The sequence below is a fragment of the Gracilinanus agilis genome, chromosome 2 (assembly GCF_016433145.1).
Source record: "Gracilinanus agilis isolate LMUSP501 chromosome 2, AgileGrace, whole genome shotgun sequence".
In the NCBI taxonomy this organism is placed as follows: Eukaryota; Metazoa; Chordata; class Mammalia; order Didelphimorphia; family Didelphidae; genus Gracilinanus; species Gracilinanus agilis.
Genome location: NC_058131.1, coordinates 348,296,466 through 348,314,320, shown reverse-complemented (window position 1 = coordinate 348,314,320; position 17,855 = coordinate 348,296,466). Strand labels below are relative to the sequence as shown.

At 43.0% G+C, this 17,855-nt stretch overlaps 1 protein-coding gene across 1 annotated transcript; it reads left to right on the top strand.

Moving 5' to 3' along the window:
* The first annotated feature begins 4,816 nt into the window (after positions 1-4,816).
* On the top strand, positions 4,817-16,068 carry DYNLRB1 (dynein light chain roadblock-type 1). Its single transcript, XM_044661593.1, has 4 exons — positions 4,817-4,904; positions 9,516-9,591; positions 12,855-13,022; positions 15,591-16,068. Exons 1-4 carry the CDS (start codon positions 4,902-4,904, stop codon positions 15,632-15,634), a joined length of 291 nt encoding a protein of 96 aa, XP_044517528.1. The 5' UTR covers positions 4,817-4,901; the 3' UTR covers positions 15,635-16,068.
* Positions 16,069-17,855: the final 1,787 nt, after the last annotated feature.

Here is a 17,855-nt window from a genome sequence, read left to right as displayed (position 1 = left end):
GCATCACTACGACAGTAGGTAGTTCAAAGATTATTCCCATTTTACAGCTGAGAAGACTAAGGCTTAAGTAAAAGAGGCAGAGCTCAGCCTTCAGTGCAGGTCTTCTAACTTGTAATTATATATATATAGGAATGCTTCAGTGAGACATGACCCCTTACATAGATAAGATGGCCCTAAGAATTACCATCTTTCAGTTCAGCCTGGAGCCAATCCATTCAGGAGGTGATTTCATTCTCTTCAGTTAGGAGACTAGATGTTAAAGTCTCTGAATTGTAATAATATCTCTAGGGGTATGAGAGTTAGGACAAATCAGTCAGGAGTGATGGTATCTGTATCTCTTTTATCCAGGCCTAATAAATGGGACAGCAGTTCAACTCTACCAAACCCACCCTATATATACTTTTATATACTTTATATACTAGTTATAACTTTATATACCGTCTCCTGCGAGAGACCCTTTAGTCAGACTCAGAGAGGAAGGAGACCCTCAAATGCATTCAGCTAACATTTAATAAGCCCCTACTATAATATACAGAACAATTTACTAGGCATTAAAAGATCTACCAAAAAGGATTATCCTTCAAGATATAGTAGGGACGATAACATGCACAGGTGATTATAAAATGAATCTAGATCATAATGGTAGATAGCATTTATATATCATTTTAAGGTTTGCAAAATGTATTCTATTTTTTTCTTCCCAACAACCAACACTGCTGTTATCCCTCTTTTACAGTTGAGAAAACTCAGACAGCTAGTAGTTAAGTGGATTGTTCAGCATCACACAGCTAGTGTCTGGGGCAGGATTTGAACTCAGTCGAGAACTCTATCTACTGGGCCAACTCACTGCCTCTGATGCATGTATTCTCAAAGAGCTTTGTGAAGTCCCTGAAGAAAGAATCATGGATGTATTTGGAAATGTTTTTTGTAGGAGAGAGCATTTCACATGGGGACTGATGGAAGGGAGGCAGCCAGATGCAATAGATAAAATATGTGGTTTGGAGACAAAAGACCTAGCTTTGAAACCCAGTTCTGTGGTGCTGGGGAAATCACCTTCCCTCTTTGGGTCTTAGTGTTCTCATCTCTACAGTAAAGGGGCCTGACTAGATGGCTCCCTTCAGATCCCATGTTGTCTTCATATGGCGGAGGCAAGCAAACAGCATTTGAGGCATAAGGGTGGAGTCTGATTGTGAAAGTTTTAACCACCTACAAGGGAGCATGGCCTTAATGTGGTAGGGAGCAAGGGCCCATTGAAGGCTGAAACACGAACAGAGGTGACACTCTCCTCTCCTGACCCTCCTGTGATCAGATGTGTACGTGAGGAGGGTCGGGTCGGGTATTGGATGGAAATACTAAGAGAAAGAACAATTAGATTATTGCAATAGTTCAGGAGGGTGATAAAGGGCCTGTCCTAGAGCAGTGGCCATAAGAATGGAAAGGTGAGAAACATTTCCTCCCTCCTGGGGGGAAGCCTGTGTACCTTAGAGGCTTATCATCTGTCCCCTTTGCCCCCATGGTCATTCTACCTTGTATTTTGTGTGTACTCAACTCCTCTCCCTAGCCCCAGTGGAATGTAAACTCCTTGCAGCGGACTATTGCTTTTCTTTCATCTTTTTATACACAGTATCCAACAGTGTTTTATATATTCCAAAAATTCAGATTAGAAATATAGAATGACAGGAAAACTCAGGTCAACCCACCGTTTATTTTTTTTTTCAGTTACATGTAGAAACAATTTTTGAAAGCTTTCTGACACTTAAGGGTTCCAATTTTCTCCTTTTCTTACGGAAAAATCCATCCTCCCTTAGGCAGTAAATAGTCTGATATAAGTTATAAACCAGTGCTTTCATGCAATACATATTTCCACATTGTTCATATCCCAACAAGACATACCACATACAATAAAAAACATGAGGGAAATAAAGTGACATGCTTTGATCTGAGAGCAGACTCCCAACAGTTCCTTCTTTGGCTGTCAAACCCCTCATTTTAAACTAAAACCCATCGAGGTGAAGGGACTTGCCCAAGACCACTCAAGGGGCAAGAAGCAGCACCAAGGCAATCAGCTCAAAATTCACATTTAATAAAATGAATCCCCAATAGAACTGGGATCTCTTCTAAAATATCCCTAAGAAATGATCATCCAGCCATTGCTTGAAAACCTCCATGGATGGGGAGCTCCTGAACTATGCCAAGGACATACATCACATCAAGTCATTCCTGGGCTGATAATTTGCCTCTCCAATTTACAAGCCTTTCATTCTAGATTTTGCCCTGCCTCCAAGCAACATAAGTAATCGTCTGCAATTTAGATGCTTTGAAATAGCAATCATGTTTAGTCCACAATCTTCTTATTCCCAGTTCCTACAATAAGGCTATTTGGTAGTCCTCTATCTTGTCATTGCCATCCCTAAAATAAGCCCCCAAAGTTCAACATGATGATATACCATGTTTGGGCTAATCAGGGTGGAGGACAAGAAGACGTTTATTCATTTATTCTGGGACACTATGCTTTTATTAAAATATCCTAAGATTATTCTAACTCTTTTTAGCTGCCATATTACTTTTTAAGCTTGTAGTCCACTAAAACACTTCATATGCTTTTCCCCATGAACTGTTGTCCAGCTACATCTTTTTTTTTTTTTTCATTTGTTTTTTGAACTCAAGTCTAGGGCTTCCTTGTTATACGGGAACTTAGATTAGTAAGGAGTCCCGATTCAATCTTCATATTTAATGTCCAGCTTTTGCAGCTTTGTGTTATTCCAAATTTAATAAATTTGGTTCATTGCATCCTAGAACTGGAAGATACCTTAAGGGATAAGAGGAAAATATGGTGATTAGGTGACTTGTCCAGGATTCACACTAAGGCAGTGAGTGGACCTCAAACTCAGGTCCTCAACTCCACACATGCAGTGCTTTCTGTTATACTATGTTGCCTCTATAAGGAAGAGGAAGAATAACTGCTCCCATTCCATTTGACTTTTGATCTTTAATATTCCCTAAAACCATTCACTTCCACCAGAAATCTGTAGGACAACTATTGAATTGAATGTTGCTTAATGATACCAAGCCATTATGCCTACCCCCGGTCCACTACAGTACTGGAGACGGTGCTGCATAGAATTATTTTTTTTTTTAAACACTTACCTTCTTGTCTTGGCAATGGGGGTTAAGTGACTTGCCCAGGGTCACACAGCTGGGAAGTGTCTGAGGCCAAATTTGAACCCAGGACCTCCCAGTCTCTAGGTCTAGCTCTCAATCCACTGAGCTACCCAGCTGCTGCTGCATAGAATCTTACAGTTGAAAGAATTCATCCAGTCTAGGCCACACTTTCTTGGGATTCATATTCTTTAAAAGAATTCTACCCAGTGTGGAATTGCAGATTTTGGAGACAGAAAAGGACTGTTGCTGGTTTTTCACTATACCAAATCCCTCATAGCCAAGCTAGGTACTGACCCAAAGTCAAAACTCTGTAGTCACAGCCTCATCATGAACTCCACAGACTGCTGCCATGACATATTCAGTGAGAGCTTAAGCACATTTAATTAAAGTTTACAAAGTAATTTCCTCATATTCTATGAGCCCACGTAGTTTCACACGAAAATATAAATGCCTTTGTTCATGTCATTTTTCTGCTCAAAATAATCTGTACTGACTCAATACTGCCTTCCCAAATAAGATTCAAAATCTTGAACCTGGCAGCAGATTAGCTTTAATTTCAGTTAACATTTTTTCATCACTTTCTTAAGTCTAAACAGTAAACAAAACAATAAACAATAGCATTTGCCCATTTCTGAGGGGTAAGTGCTCACACTGAAAATTGAACTAGGGGGCAGCTGGGATTGAGAAATCAGGATTAGCGATAGGAGGTCCTAAATTCAAATCTGGCCTCAGACACCTAGCTGTGTGACCCTGGGCTTAACCACAATTGCCTAGCCCTTCCCGATGGATTCTAACAAAGAAGAGAAAGGGTTTTTTGTTTGTTTGTTTGTTTGTTTTAGGTAAGAAAAAGCAGCTTTGGCCTACGGGTTGGGATATGGCAGAAGCAACTGGTCCAAGCCACAGTTTACCATCCCAAAGGACAAAGTTGCCACAATCAAGTTTCGCGTATCTGGATCCAAGCCCTGCGCCTCTGACGTCACAAGGTGTTCTCTCAGACATTGGCCTGCGAGGCACCGGGGCTGAAGTCTAATGCCGCCGACACGGGACAGAACAATGATCATTAGCACCCTTTTTTTTTGGGGGGGGGGGGTGGAGGAGGGGACAGAAGTCGGGCCATACTACTTGCCCGGGTCATAAGCGGACCATGGCTCCAAATCCAGTGTTCTGGAAGCGATGGGAATGTAGGAGCCCCTACCCCCCCCCCTTCTCGAAGTGCAAACAGCTGCCGGGTTCTCCCCTTCTCCAGCGCCCGAGGGCCCTGCGGAGCTAGCAGCTTTGAAGGATGGAGGATCTGAGCCTGGAACTGCCGGAGGACGCCCCTCTGGGGAGGGGCGGGGATCTGAGGTCCAGTTATTTGACAGTCCAACTGCTCCTCTGCTCTACCTCAAAACCCGCGAGAGCTTCTTAGGAGAAGACTACAGCGCTGAGATGGGCCGAGGCTAACCACACCCCTGCCCGGAGAGGGAAGGCGTGCCTATGGCGTCATTCCACGGAGCTCACATCCTGGGCTGCGCTTCCTGCCTGCGCTGCGCCAATCACGAACGGGCTCTGGGGAGGGGACAGCTGAGAGCCCGCCCACTAAGGAAATTCTGACACGCCACTGGCTGAAATACTTGCCAATCCTGAGCGTTTCTGTTTACGGAGTACGGTCGCGCAGGCGCCGAAGCGGACAGTGTTTGGACTAGGTTGGGCATCCCCGCCTCCGTCGTTGCCGGGCTGTTATCGTTTTTGGCAGGAGCATGGTAAGTGCTAGACCCTAGAGGAAGGCATCCCCAACCCCAAGCCCGGGTTATTTCAGGGCCTGCTTCCTCATGCCGAAGCCCCTCCACTCAGGAATTCCGTAGCACGCGATTGGGCCTGGAGACTGAATCTGACAGGGATGCGGCGGGGTGGGAACTAAAAAACGCCGAGGCCCAATTGCCGGGGAGACCGGAAGTGGCTGCCCCGCCCCAGATCTGGCTTATAGGGGCTGAGGGATTCTTAGGCGCGCATTCGCTCTTTGTGGGATCGAAGCAGGGAATCTCTCTCCTCTGGCTTCCCTTCTGGGACTCCTCTTTCACTTTCCCCCGACCCTTACCCCAGCCACGAAGCATCTGAGAGCTCAGTCTTCCATTCCCAAGAAGACTTTCGGAGATCCTACTGCATAGTCCAAAAGCCGCGAGACCTGCCTCCACGGGCATTCCATTCCCATTCCTGGCATTCCCGCCTGGGAATCTGGGCCTTTGCTGAATTTAACAGATGCTTAATAAATGTGTTTGTCGCACAGTTCGATTGAAATAACCGAGGGTCGGGGAACTCACCACCTTGAATTCTATTGCTGGAAAGTTCTTCCAGACACTGAGATGAATGAAATTTGCCTCCTTCATGCTAATATATCCTTTGATGCTAGAATGAATAAACCTTCAGTTTCTTAAAGGCAGTCTTCACGTTCTCTGCTTGAGTTTTCCCTCGGTTAAACAGGTCTTTAACAGGTGATGGATTGATAGAGCCGGTTGTTGATTGTCATCAATCCTTTGCCATGGTCCTCTCAAGTTCTTCTGAACATTTGACGAGTTTTCATTGTCCTTCCTAAAATTTGAGCTCAAACAACTCTATAGGTGGTCTGACTAGTTATCATCTCCTTTGTAATGGCCATTTTTTTCTCTCCCTAGGCGGGCTGCTTTAGATTACTTTAGCGTTTTTAGTTGCCCTGTGAAACCATTGGCCCATGTGAAATTTATAGTAACTAATTTTTTCTCACCTAGTCATGTATTCCCCATTCTGCAATTGTACAGTTGATATTTTAACCCAAGGATAGGACTGTACATACAGGGCTGTGGAATGCCACTAGAATGACAGAAAACCATGGGGGGAAAACACATAATAATTGTGCTTGTTTGTGTTGATTTTCTTCTCTCTACCCATTGCTAGATTCACTTTTTTATTTCTAGATTTACAAATATGCCTAAATCTACTTCCTCAGCCCAAATATCCACTCATTTTCCAGAAATTGGACTTGCCAGTCCTTTTTGCACTTGAGAAATTTGGCTTACCTGACTTCCTTATCCTCCATATATGATAGATTTATTGGGTCACCCCACTGGGAAGTAACCAGATTATAGATTATTTCCCGAACACTACCCCCTTGGAAGAAAGTGCTTCTCCATGAAAACTAAAGTCCAACCTCACTGAAAGAAAGGAAGACCCAATTGGGATCAAAAGGTTTGTTTTTTTAAAAAGCTCTCTGAAGTAAAATAAAGGTGACTTTACCTACTTAAAGGATTTTAGATTTGACCTCTGTGTTCTAGATCCTGTTTATAAATTCCGAAGTGTTTACTGCTTACCACAGAAAAAATATTCAGAGTCCTTGTCACACATTGCTTGCATAAAGCTTTCTGTGATGTGTCAGATCTTCAAGTAGCAGCTAATTAAGTGGATTAAGTCTCTGAGTCTGTCCTCACTTCCCTTCATGGAGATTTGCTTCCTTAAAGATGTTTTGAATTTTTTTGTTTGGGCGCCACACTCTGAGGTTTCCACTCATTAAATAGTCTTGTTTTTTTCCAGCTTTTATAAATTAGAGGTGTGAATGGAAGTTACCTCCCATTGGGACAGATATAAACATGTTATTGTTGTTATGTTTACATGAGTCTTTACAAAAAGCTTCAGAGCCATGAAGCTATTTTATATACACTATCTTATTTTAATCTTCACAATGCCCCTCTTTGAAATTAGATAGAGTTGGTATTTTTTCATCCATTTTACAGGTAAGAAATGAGGCTTAGAATGGTTTAAATGACCTTCCCAATGTCTCCCTAGCCGTGGAGGAGGGAGGTCTCAAACCAAGCTTTTCTGACTCAAAATTTAGGTCCCTTTTTTCACATAGAATGTAGGTTCTGGGGGCAAACACAAAAAAGATGAAAGGACAAAAAATCTATACAGTTGGAACTTATTGTGGATTGGAATCCTGTTATTAACTGTTATGAGTAAGATTAGATTAGCTAGTTATTAGGTATTGATTATATATTGACTAGGAAGTACCTAGCAGGAAGGAGCTGGAGCTGGGAATTCCAGGTTGGAATGAAGGGGGAGGAAGTCTCTGTGCTGTGTGTGGACTCCATTAGTGGTAGGCAAAAACTGTTGCCAGCCTGGGAGACCTCAGAGCAAAGGACACCTTGCATCCTGTTTTTCCCTGGGATCCTGTGTGGTGTGGCATTTAAGGAAAGAACAAGAGAAGAGGACAGTGCTTCAAGCAAACCCCTTACTACTTGGTTCCTGAGACAACTGTAGCTCCTGGCATCCAGACATCAGTGGATTGCAGTGAGAAATCCCAAAGCCACAAAAGCCCCAGCTGTACTCAAGCCTGGCAGGTTCCAGGTTTGAGGCAGAAACCCAGAGACTCCAGTATAGCTCCTTGGGCCCTGTTAGTTAGATAGCTTAGATTAGTGTAGTGAATAAGTCCTTCTCTTTCCCTTTGGGTTTTGTTATTAGGTGTTAAGATTTTAGAGTAGTCATTCCTATCCCTCCTTTTAGTTGTTTCTAATTAAAACCCAATTTCACCTTGTTACCTTGTCAGTTAATTCAAGGCCTCTGGCCAGAGTGACAGTTGGCTGTTATTTTTCCAGTTGGGAGTGGTGTAGCTGTACAAGACTTCAGTGATCAGTTTTAGTCTCTCTTTCATCCCAGAGAGTGTTCCCACAAACCCCATAGTTGATTTTAATATCCCTGGTGACCCCATTACTTATATTTTCTTACATAACCCATAATATAGCTAACCCAGCATACCAATACTACTGGAGAAACCATTTTTATAATTTTTTCCCCCATAGAATGTAGACATCTTAAGAATAGGGACTATTCTCCATTTTCTTTTTGTGTACCAGAGCCTCGTGCAGTTGCTTGCACATAGTAGGGAAGGGAAGACAGTACATTTTTTCTAAGCACCTACTATGTGCCATACTCTGTGCTGAGATCTTTATACAGGTATCCCTTCTACATCTTCCAACTTTCCCCATTGTGGTTTCAATATAGCATGTTTGGCATAAGAAATTACGTGGGAATTTTGGGGGAGTTTTGTAGAAGCCATGTACGACACAGAAAAAGTTTATAAACTACATAGCCTGTGATCAGATACTTAACCCAAATTTCACAATAAGGTTCTGTAAACACCCCATAATAGGAAAAGAAAAAATTCAGACTTTTTTGGGACAAAGGAAGGATCAAAAAATTTTCCTGGGATTTTCTAGATCTCGGAGACACCATACTTCTAAACCAGTGATGGGCAAACTATGCTGGAGGGCCAGATGGGGCCCCCTGAGATGTCCTATCCTGCCCCGGGAGACATTCCTAATCTGACGAATACAATGAGTAGGATACAGTACAATGAAACTTGAAAAGAGTTGCCTTAGAAACAGACTGACAGATGAGCATTTCCTTCCCTTTGGCCCCCTCATTAAAAAGTTTGCCCATCACTGGGCAACCCCTCCCCCAAATGTTGAAGGGATACCTGCAATTATCTCATTTGTTCTTCACAACAACCCTGGGAAGTATATCTGAGGCCAGATTCGAACCCAATATCTTCTATCTGTAAGCCTGGCTCTCAATCCACTAAACCATCTAACCATTCCCCACTTAAATGCTTTTTAAAATTGAATTGGGGCAAATAGAATATGGGAAAGCATGCTCTAAGGAAAAGCAAAAGCCTCTTCCTCCAACACAGCTCCTGCATTGGGTTTGGTTACTGGTTACTCCCTCTTCTGCTCTGTTTAAGTAGTAAAGCTGGAGTCTTGGGAGTCCCTGGGTGGCAGAGAGTATCACATATAGTCCTACTGGCACTAGGGAGGAGATGGAGAACCTCCTGTTTTTAGCAGATATTTGATGAGAAGACAGCTCTGGAACTGAAACAGGATCTTAAGGAAGTTGTTTCTATTTAAGGAAAGTTTGTAAGTTAAGTATCCAAATCAGAACCCCTTCCCCCCCTCCCCACCCTTGGACAAGAAGCTCATAAGAGTGAGGATTGGAAGAAACAGTCATTCTGTTCATCTTTGTCAGGCACGTGCAGAAATGTCCACACTAGTGAGAAGCCAATCTGCTTCACAGTGATGATGTATTAAAGACTCCATAATGATAATTGTGGCCTAATTTGTATTAGGTGTGAACAAATCCTAGTGTAACAAAGTTCTTTACTTATGATGGGAGAATCCAAAGAACTTTTACAATGACTCCTGGGGAGGTTTGAGGACAAGTTGGGAGAACTTGGTGTAACCCTGGGGAAATGGCTGTCTCTGATTTACAGGGCATTCCCAGATCCAGAGATCAGTGAAAGTAAATTTAGGAGCTATTTTTAATCTTGTTTTTTCCTCTCTTTCTTTTGCCAGGCTGAGGTAGAAGAAACGTTAAAACGAATTCAGAGCCAGAAGGGAGTGCAAGGGATCATTGTTGTCAATGCAGAAGGTACTTAGTCCTCCTCTCTTACCACCTAAGAGAACTCCCTTAGCAGTATTGATAACCTTCTTCGTTTTCACACTCATGATCTTGTGTTATCCTTATGACAACCCTGCCCCCAGGGCTTCTTAACTCTTACAGAACAGGAAACTAAGGTTCAGAGACAGCTGAGTGTGGTGAACAGGGCCCTAAACCTCAGCTCCAGGTCTGGGTCTGCCATTCTCTAATTATGTGATTAAGGGCAAGTGACTGTCTACTCCCTGGAAAAGTTTCCTTATCTAGTAAGTGATGGAATCAGGCTGGACAGTTTTTAACATCCCTTCCAGATCTTCTCGTTCTGGTGGTCTTTATTTCCTTGAGGTGCCAGGGCTGTCCCAAGTCAGTCAGAAACCCCCAGAGTTTAAGGTTCTTGAAGCTCTTTCCAGGAAAGAAGGGAAAGGCAGAATAACAGAGAGGAAATTGTCACTAGGTGTCCTGGCATTCAAGCATCTCGAGTTTCTTCTTCAGAAACCTTAGCCAAGCACCTAGCTAGCATGTAACAGTTGTTTCAATATTTCAACAACTGTGATGAATCCTAGGAGGGGGCAAGGATAATTTAATGTCACCAGGTATCTTACTTCAAACCCCAAAATAGAACCAACTTAATGACATCCTGGAAACATTTTTAGGGGCAGAGATGGATGGGGATCTTTTCTAAGCCATATATAATAAGTATCTTCTGTGAACATTGAGATTCTCCTACATATTGACTCCTGCGGAATCACAAGGTATCATGGTGTAAACTCTTTGATGAAAAGAATGTGTCCTATTTCCTCTTGGTGTGGAGACTTCTGATTCCAGGGGGGCATGGAAGATGTATGTATGAGTCAGAGTGTGCTGCGTAAGACACCCATCCAAACAACTCAGGCCATGTAAACCTTGAGCTGTAACGTCTATACTTCCCAGCCCAGTGCCTTGCAGGGCAGGGAATAGACACTTAGTGAATGTTGGATTAGTAAAGATTCTTGATTAAAGAATATTTCATCCAATCCCTCATTATGAAGGAGATGAGATCCAGGCCCAGAGAAAAAGGAATGACATTAGCTATGATCCTAGAGTGAGACTCCCATCTCCCAACTCAGTGCAGGGCCCTTTCTGGCATGTCTACAGCTTATGATTGTGAAGAAATAGTGTTGAAGTAGATGAAACCTTACTGTGTTTTGAACTCTCAAAGAATGAGAGGGGAGGGAGGATTGCCACTGAAGAGTATACAAGAAAATCTTTTAGAAGTTGCATGAAAATCAAGGCATCTCCAAAGCACATCATGGAGGTGGTGAGAACATACTAGATGGTTTGCTTCTGAATCTACTCTCTCCCATCAAAAACTTTGAACTGCCCAAGATCACCCTCTTTGTTAAGAAACTACTTGTCTTTGTTTGAACTGCTTTGGATAGAGCCATAATGCAGTCTCAAAACTCTAATTTTGAAAGCACTGCTTAAGGGGCAGCTAGGTGGTTCAGTGGATAGACTAGCCAGACTTGTTGGCCAAATCTGGTCTCAGACAACTGAGTAGCTATGTGACCCGGGGCAAGTCACTTAATTAACCCCAGTTGCCTAGCCCTTACTACTCTTTTGCCTTGGAAATGATACTTGGTATCAATTCTAGGACAAAAGATAAGGATTATTAATTTTTTTTTTAAAGAAAGAAACTACTGCTTAAAACATGGGTACTTTGAGTGGCTGACAGATCCTGGGGACGATATTGATAAATATGTCAGATCCTTTCCTTAAGCCCTTTGAAAAGACAGAAGAAATGACTTAATCCTATCTCTGCCTCGTGATGAAAATTTAAAAAATAATAGATTTGTTTAGCTCCCCACAACTTTCAGAATCCTTTAAAATATTATTTAATTTGATCATCACAAAAACCCTACTAGGGTGTTAGAGTAGAAAATATCCCCATTTTCCCAAGGTCACATAGATAAGTAGTTGTTAGGGCTGGGATTCAATCACAAGTTTTCTAATGCTCTTTCCATGTCACTACCAAGCAGGTAACAGGAGGGAGAAAACAAAATTAAGAAAGAAATAATGTATTAAGCACTTACTATGTTCCCAGCATTGTACCAAATACTACAGATACAAATGCAAGCAAATCAGAACGTCCCAGCCCTTGAGGTTGCATTCTAATGGGCTGGAGTGGGGGAGAGTTGACGGTGGGAATTTGGGTAGAAGCCTAGACCTCCCCCCACTCCCAAAAAGATAAGGCAGAATTTCACCTATCAGAGCCAAGAGCCTCTGGTGGAGAGGAGCTGGAGGAGGCGAATGTCTGAGCAGAGAAGGCTCAGCATGGAACATGCTGGAAAGTACATTGGAGGCTAGGACCCAGCACCAGAAGGCAGATGTTCACCTCTCAGATCTGAGGGAACCTGGGAGGAAAGAGGAGTCTACTACTAAGTGGGTCAGCTCTGCTCAGTTATTTTGCCTTTGATAAACTGGTGTTATCTTACTAATGAGGGGTCATTAGCTGTGGCTCTTTGCAAAATAAATGTGTGTCATATTCAACTTTAAGCTGAGCTAACCACCTACTGTGTGCTAGACCCTGTGCTAGTTGCTACATACTCACCCTGCATGGAGTGGGGAGGCAACTACAGTAATCATGAGGAGGAGGCTCGATTTTCTTGGGTATTCTAAACTCGGGTATCTATCAACAAAAATAATGGTTCATTTCCTCAAACAATGATGACACATGAAAGCATGGGCAACCTATTGGTTCTGTGTCCTCTTCTGAACTCTTGGTATCTTTTCCATATTTTGTTGCTACTGTTTTCTGGGGTCTTTGTAGTCAGAGTGCATGTTGTCATCCTGCTTTCTGTTACTTCATGGGATCCTTTTCATATCTCTTCTTCCTCTCTGCCCTTTCTAATGGTGCCACCTTGTACTATTCATATACTACCATTTTTTGAGCCAGATTGCAATCCTTTAACACAGGGTTGTTTTCCAAGTTTTTGAGGTGACTTACTCCAGAGAGCTATTTGTCTCTGAAACTGGGACCACAGGCCCCTTCCACAAAGAAAGATGATCTTATAGATGCTCATTTAAAGGGTAGTCCTTGTTGGATTTTATAAGTGAATTGACTTTTAAATGGGTGACCCTGATAAAACTCAAGATTATACCAATTAGTCTTTTGTTTTATAGTACAATACAAGCAAATGGTCATTTCTGTAAATCATGGGAATGGGGGATCAGGAGAAGAGCATCATTGTTTTCCCTCTCTTTATCTGCCCTGGACCCAGGCATTCCCATTAAAAGTACCATGGACAATTCTACCACCATGCAGTATGCCAACCTGATGCACAGCTTCATCCTGAAAGCTCGGGGTACTGTGCGAGACATTGACCCCCAGAACGATCTCACATTCCTCCGCATTCGGTCCAAGAAAAATGAGATTATGGTTGCTCCAGGTAAGAATCCCATTGCCTGAATCTTGGAGCAGATTTCAAGATTTCATTGGACATGTCAGAAAGAAATTGCTTCTTGTGTCACCATGGCGGGTGGGGGTGGCATAGGATGCTAGAGGAAAAGGATCCTTAGAGACAATGGTGTCACATCCTCTCATACAAATGGAGAGATGGAGGCTCACAGAGCATTCAGTGTCTTACCCCAAGGTCACCGAGGGAGTTTGTGTCTGTCAAGATTAGAATTCAACTCTCTTGACTCCCACTACTCTTCCTTCCACCTCACAGCCACTATTTAGCCAAAGTACTTCTCTTTTCTGAGCTGATATTCATTTTTCATATTGCCAGAGAAATGGCTAGTTGCATTTCTTGGCTTGCCTAATGTTTTAGATTTCTAGAGGTGAAAAGGATTCTAAAATTCGTCTAGGCCAGCCTTCTTGATGTAAGACTCCCTTTGAGTTAGAAGGAGACCCTAAACCCATACAGGCTAGACTGAATCTCTTTCCTGTCATGGGAAAGAAACTCCCAGACTCGGTCTACACTAGTGATGTCTATTTCAAAGAGGCATTAATATGATTTATGCTGGATTGTATTTTTATTTATTTTGTTAAAGATTTCCCAATGACATTTTAGTCTGGTTCAAATTGCAACTTCAATACCGCTGGGCTACAGTGGGACAATGGCGATGAGTAACTCACAAGCCAGATCAGTGTGGCATATTTTGTCAAACAAGCATTTTGCATGAACGCTAATAAATATGATGTGCCTTATGAGTACAGAAACAGGAACAAGATTTCAGTTAGCCAAGACAGAAATGACCAAACAAACACAAAGGTCAAATTCCTGGGCAGGGGGGCTGGCTAACTTTGGTCAGGCTCTCCGTGGCCCTACACTGTGATTGGGATGATGAGGCCAAGATTTTTAAGTTTCAGATGCTATTACATATGCTGTCTTCATTTCAGTGAAGTTTTAGTCAAGATTACTATATAAGTCCCTGAGTTCAGCGGCAGAGATTCAAACAGAGATGATTAAGACTGGGCCCTTCACTGTTGAGGTATTTAGCAATCCCTACAGCTTGAGTCTGGGCAGCATGCTATAGGTACTAGTGCCTAAAACAGAGATGCTTCAAGCCAAGATTTTAATCTCCCTACTACTCTTTAATTTCTTAAATCAGCAACTTAGATACAAGCAAAAATAGCCCCTTTACCCCATCAGCAGATAATACAAATCTGTGGTAGGCGAATGTAAAACTAATATACTGAATGACAGGAACAGGATTTTTAAAGGTAGTGATGGACTAGAATGTTGAGCTGAATTGAATAATAAGAATTTTAATAGGGATGTGAAGTCTGATGTTTGGATTTAAAAAATTAATCTCACAAGAACAAGATGGAAAGAGGGAAGCTCGATTATACAGCATTTCATCTGAAAAAGATTGATGGGTTTTAGTGGACCACAAGTTCAATAAATGGGTCCATAGCGTAAGGGGGAAAAAGGAGTTTTATTGGATAAATATATTAAAAGGTTAGGTTGCCAGGGAATTGAATAATTATCAATCCCCAAAATGATTTTAGTGATTTATTTACAAAATATAGGAGTGGAAGTAGGGAGATGAGAAGAGGGTAGAGTAAGAGATTGTATTCAAGTCTGGGTTTTGCTCTGGCAGGGCCCCAGAGGCCAAGCCAATGCCTAAAAGTTAATTAATGAGGGTTTAGCCACAAGGGCTTTTCCCAATCAAGGGAGCCTCCCAGAGGCTAGTACCTCCTGGGAGGTTCATTGCTGTTTTGAAAGGAGTCAGCCTTCTTCACTCACCACGGGTAGTTCTAAGAGAGAGATTTAAGAGCAGTCTCACCAACATCTCAGGGTTCCAGGTCCCAGCAATGAACAAGATGCCTCTGGCTCACTCAACTATCTCTTTTTAAAGGGGCCTCTTTTGCATCACTTCCTGTGCCTTCCTCTTAGTTTACATGTCCAATCACAACAGAGGCTTTTCTTAGGACTGCCCATGAGGCAGTCAGTAAATTCTGATTTGTCACTCATTCTAACACACGTGGGTTACGGACCTCCCAAAATTGGAGGTGTTCTCACCTTTGGTGATTAAATCTAAAGATGGTCAGTGTAGACAATCTAATTATCACAAGAGGATGACATAGTGTTCAAGAAGGCTAAAGTAGTCTCCCTCCGAATAAAGAAAAGGGTGTCCCATTCAGGAATAAAGCAACAAGAGCCCTGCCATCAGCCTGCCTCAAAGTAGAGAGGAACTGGGGAAACAAATTGCCTTACCTAGAATTGGGTTCCCCCTTCCTGGAGGTTTTGAGCCAAGGCTAAATTGGCTTGTTGGATCCGTTGTAGGAGGAATTCTTTTTCAGATGTGGGTTGGCATGGACAACTCCTGAGGACCCTTCCCTTTTGGACTTGATAATTCTGGTACTCCAGTGAGATTGAGGCTCAAAGAAAGCAGAGTGTTTGTTCAAGGCCACACAGTGAATTTGTGGTGGAACCTGGACCTGAACCAGAATCTCTTTTGGGGTATCAGTCTGTGATTGTGACATGTGTCTTTTCTTCTTTTTGCAGATAAAGATTACTTCCTGATTGTCATCCAGAATCCAACAGAATAATTTGCCATATTTTTGGTGCCATTTTTTTTTTCCTTTAAATTAATAGTCTCCCTGAAAGAAAGCATTAGTGTTCATTCTCTCTCACCATTGAATGGCATGTGGAAAACCAAACAATGATGTGGGGCTGGATTTGCTGAGATCATGTGACCCAAGGCATAGCCCAGACTGATTTTCTTAACCTTTTATCCACCTTGAATCTTCAGAGGCTGGAAATGGGGCCTTCAGCCATCAGGAAGAAATCCCTTTGTGGCAAGCTCAATGGCCTGGATGGGTGCTGGGCACCCAAGTTCCGAGCTTCTCTCTGTCCAGGCTCCTCCCCTTCTCCTGACAGTGACCTGATGTGCACATGAAACCCCCAAAATTCAGGCTCTGGGCTTTAGGTTTTAATTTCATTGCTGTTTTGAAAGGCTAACTAAAAATAACTGTACCAATTATTCTTTTGTTGTGTCTTTCAATACTCTGTTAGGAATGTCCCTCTATTTTTTAAACCCTTACCTTCTGCCCTAGCAACAACTCTTAAGATAGAAGAGCAAGGGCTAGGCAATGGGGGTTAAGCGATTTGCCCAGGATCACACAGCTAGGAAATGTCTGAGGTCATATTTGAACCCAGGTCTGGCTCCTATTCATTGTGCTACCTTAGGTGCCCCCAGGAGAACCTCTTCATGAGTTACTGGAGCCTCCAGGGCTTGGACCCTAGATCTTTGAGGACAAGCAAGCAGCAGGGGATATAGTGGCAAGATTGGCATCACAGGACCTGAATTCAAATGACAGATATTTGAAGCTTTGTGGCCTTGGGCAGGTCACTTCCCTTCTCTTGTCCTCAGTTTCTTCTGTCAAAAGTTGGCCTTGGTAACTGTCATCTAAGTTTATGATCCTATGAGTCTGGTGAGAGCTCAAGATTGTATTTGGAGAAGTCAGAGCTTGTAAATTAAAGGGCAGCCTGGGGTGGAGGGTGGAGGGACCTTATAAGTGTGGGGCTTCTGGTAGGATTTGGAGACTGTCAAACACTCTTCAGAAAGACAGGTCCTGTCAGCAGTCCCCCTCTACCTTTCAGTCACACCCACGAGCCCGGGGGCACTCAGAATCCCATTGGACATTGCTCTTGTTATGGCACAGAGGCCAACCAGGTTCCATGTGCCCAGAGTAGGACAGAGGAGGAGGGTCCTTTGAGGGACCTGGGAACTGAGCCAAAGGGACAGTCCAAGGACTAGGAAGGAAGCCTTCAGAAGAAGCGTATTCAGTTCAGAGAAAGACTGAGCAGAGAGACCTTTACATGAGCATTTCTTCTGCCCTTTCCATGTGCAGGGAAATGAGAACAGAAAGAAAATTAACTTATTGTTTTGAGGGTCTCAGAGGTTTCCTATGATAAAAAGATTCCTTTGTGTCCATGCGATGCCATTGACCTTAATTAAAGGGTTATTCGCCTAGCAGTTCCTGTGGAAGGCAATGTTGCATCATGGCAAAGAATCTATGAGGGAAACCTGGATTCAAGTCTGGCCTCTAACATACATTCCAACCATGGGCCCCTGTGTAGATCACTTGACCTGTGGCACCGAATGTTAAACAGAGATGCTGAGTATCTAACCCTAGCCAAGAGCAACCTATAGATGTAAAGTCAGTGGTGCAGCCACTGGGTGGGGGGCACACAAAGAAAATGAAGACTCCTGGAACTCAGCCCTCAGAGAGGAGTGTGCTGGTGTGTGGCTCACGGAAGGCCTGGGAAAAAGGTAGCATTTGAGTTGAACTTAGAAGAAAATTTCAGGCAGTAGAGAGGGGCATTCTGGGTCTGATAGAAACCTAAAGGTAGGCTGGCCCCTGCGTGTAGAGGACTTAAATTTAGCTGGCAGGCTGGAGATTTTGGATTTTTTCCCCCCAAGGCAGCTCTTGAAGACAAGCCAGGGAAGAGGGATAATCTGCCTCAGAGGGTTGGGCAGGAAGAGACCACAGGGACCACTTCCGCTATTTTGTAGAGAAAATGGTTTTAGGCTTTTTCTAAAGATTTTCAGGAACAAGATTAAAAGTAAAGGGGTTAACCCCTGTTTACCAGGGAATTACTTTTTCTGGAGCAGCCTATTTTCTCTGGCCCAGAAAGGTCACATGAAATAAGGTGTTTACGTAGCATGAGAGTGTAAACACCACCTTTGGCTAGCACCTGGCATGTGAGTGCCAGCACCAACTCCCTCTGCATCAGGTGTGGCAGAAGTAGAGCAGGGGTAGTCAT

Bases quoted from the DNA above. Each gene is read 5' to 3' on its own strand.
- DYNLRB1 (XM_044661593.1), top strand. The intron at 9,592-12,854 runs GTACTTAGTCCT...CCCTGGACCCAG, and splicing joins CATTGTTGTCAATGCAGAAG to GCATTCCCATTAAAAGTACC. The intron at 13,023-15,590 runs GTAAGAATCCCA...TTCTTTTTGCAG, and splicing joins TGAGATTATGGTTGCTCCAG to ATAAAGATTACTTCCTGATT.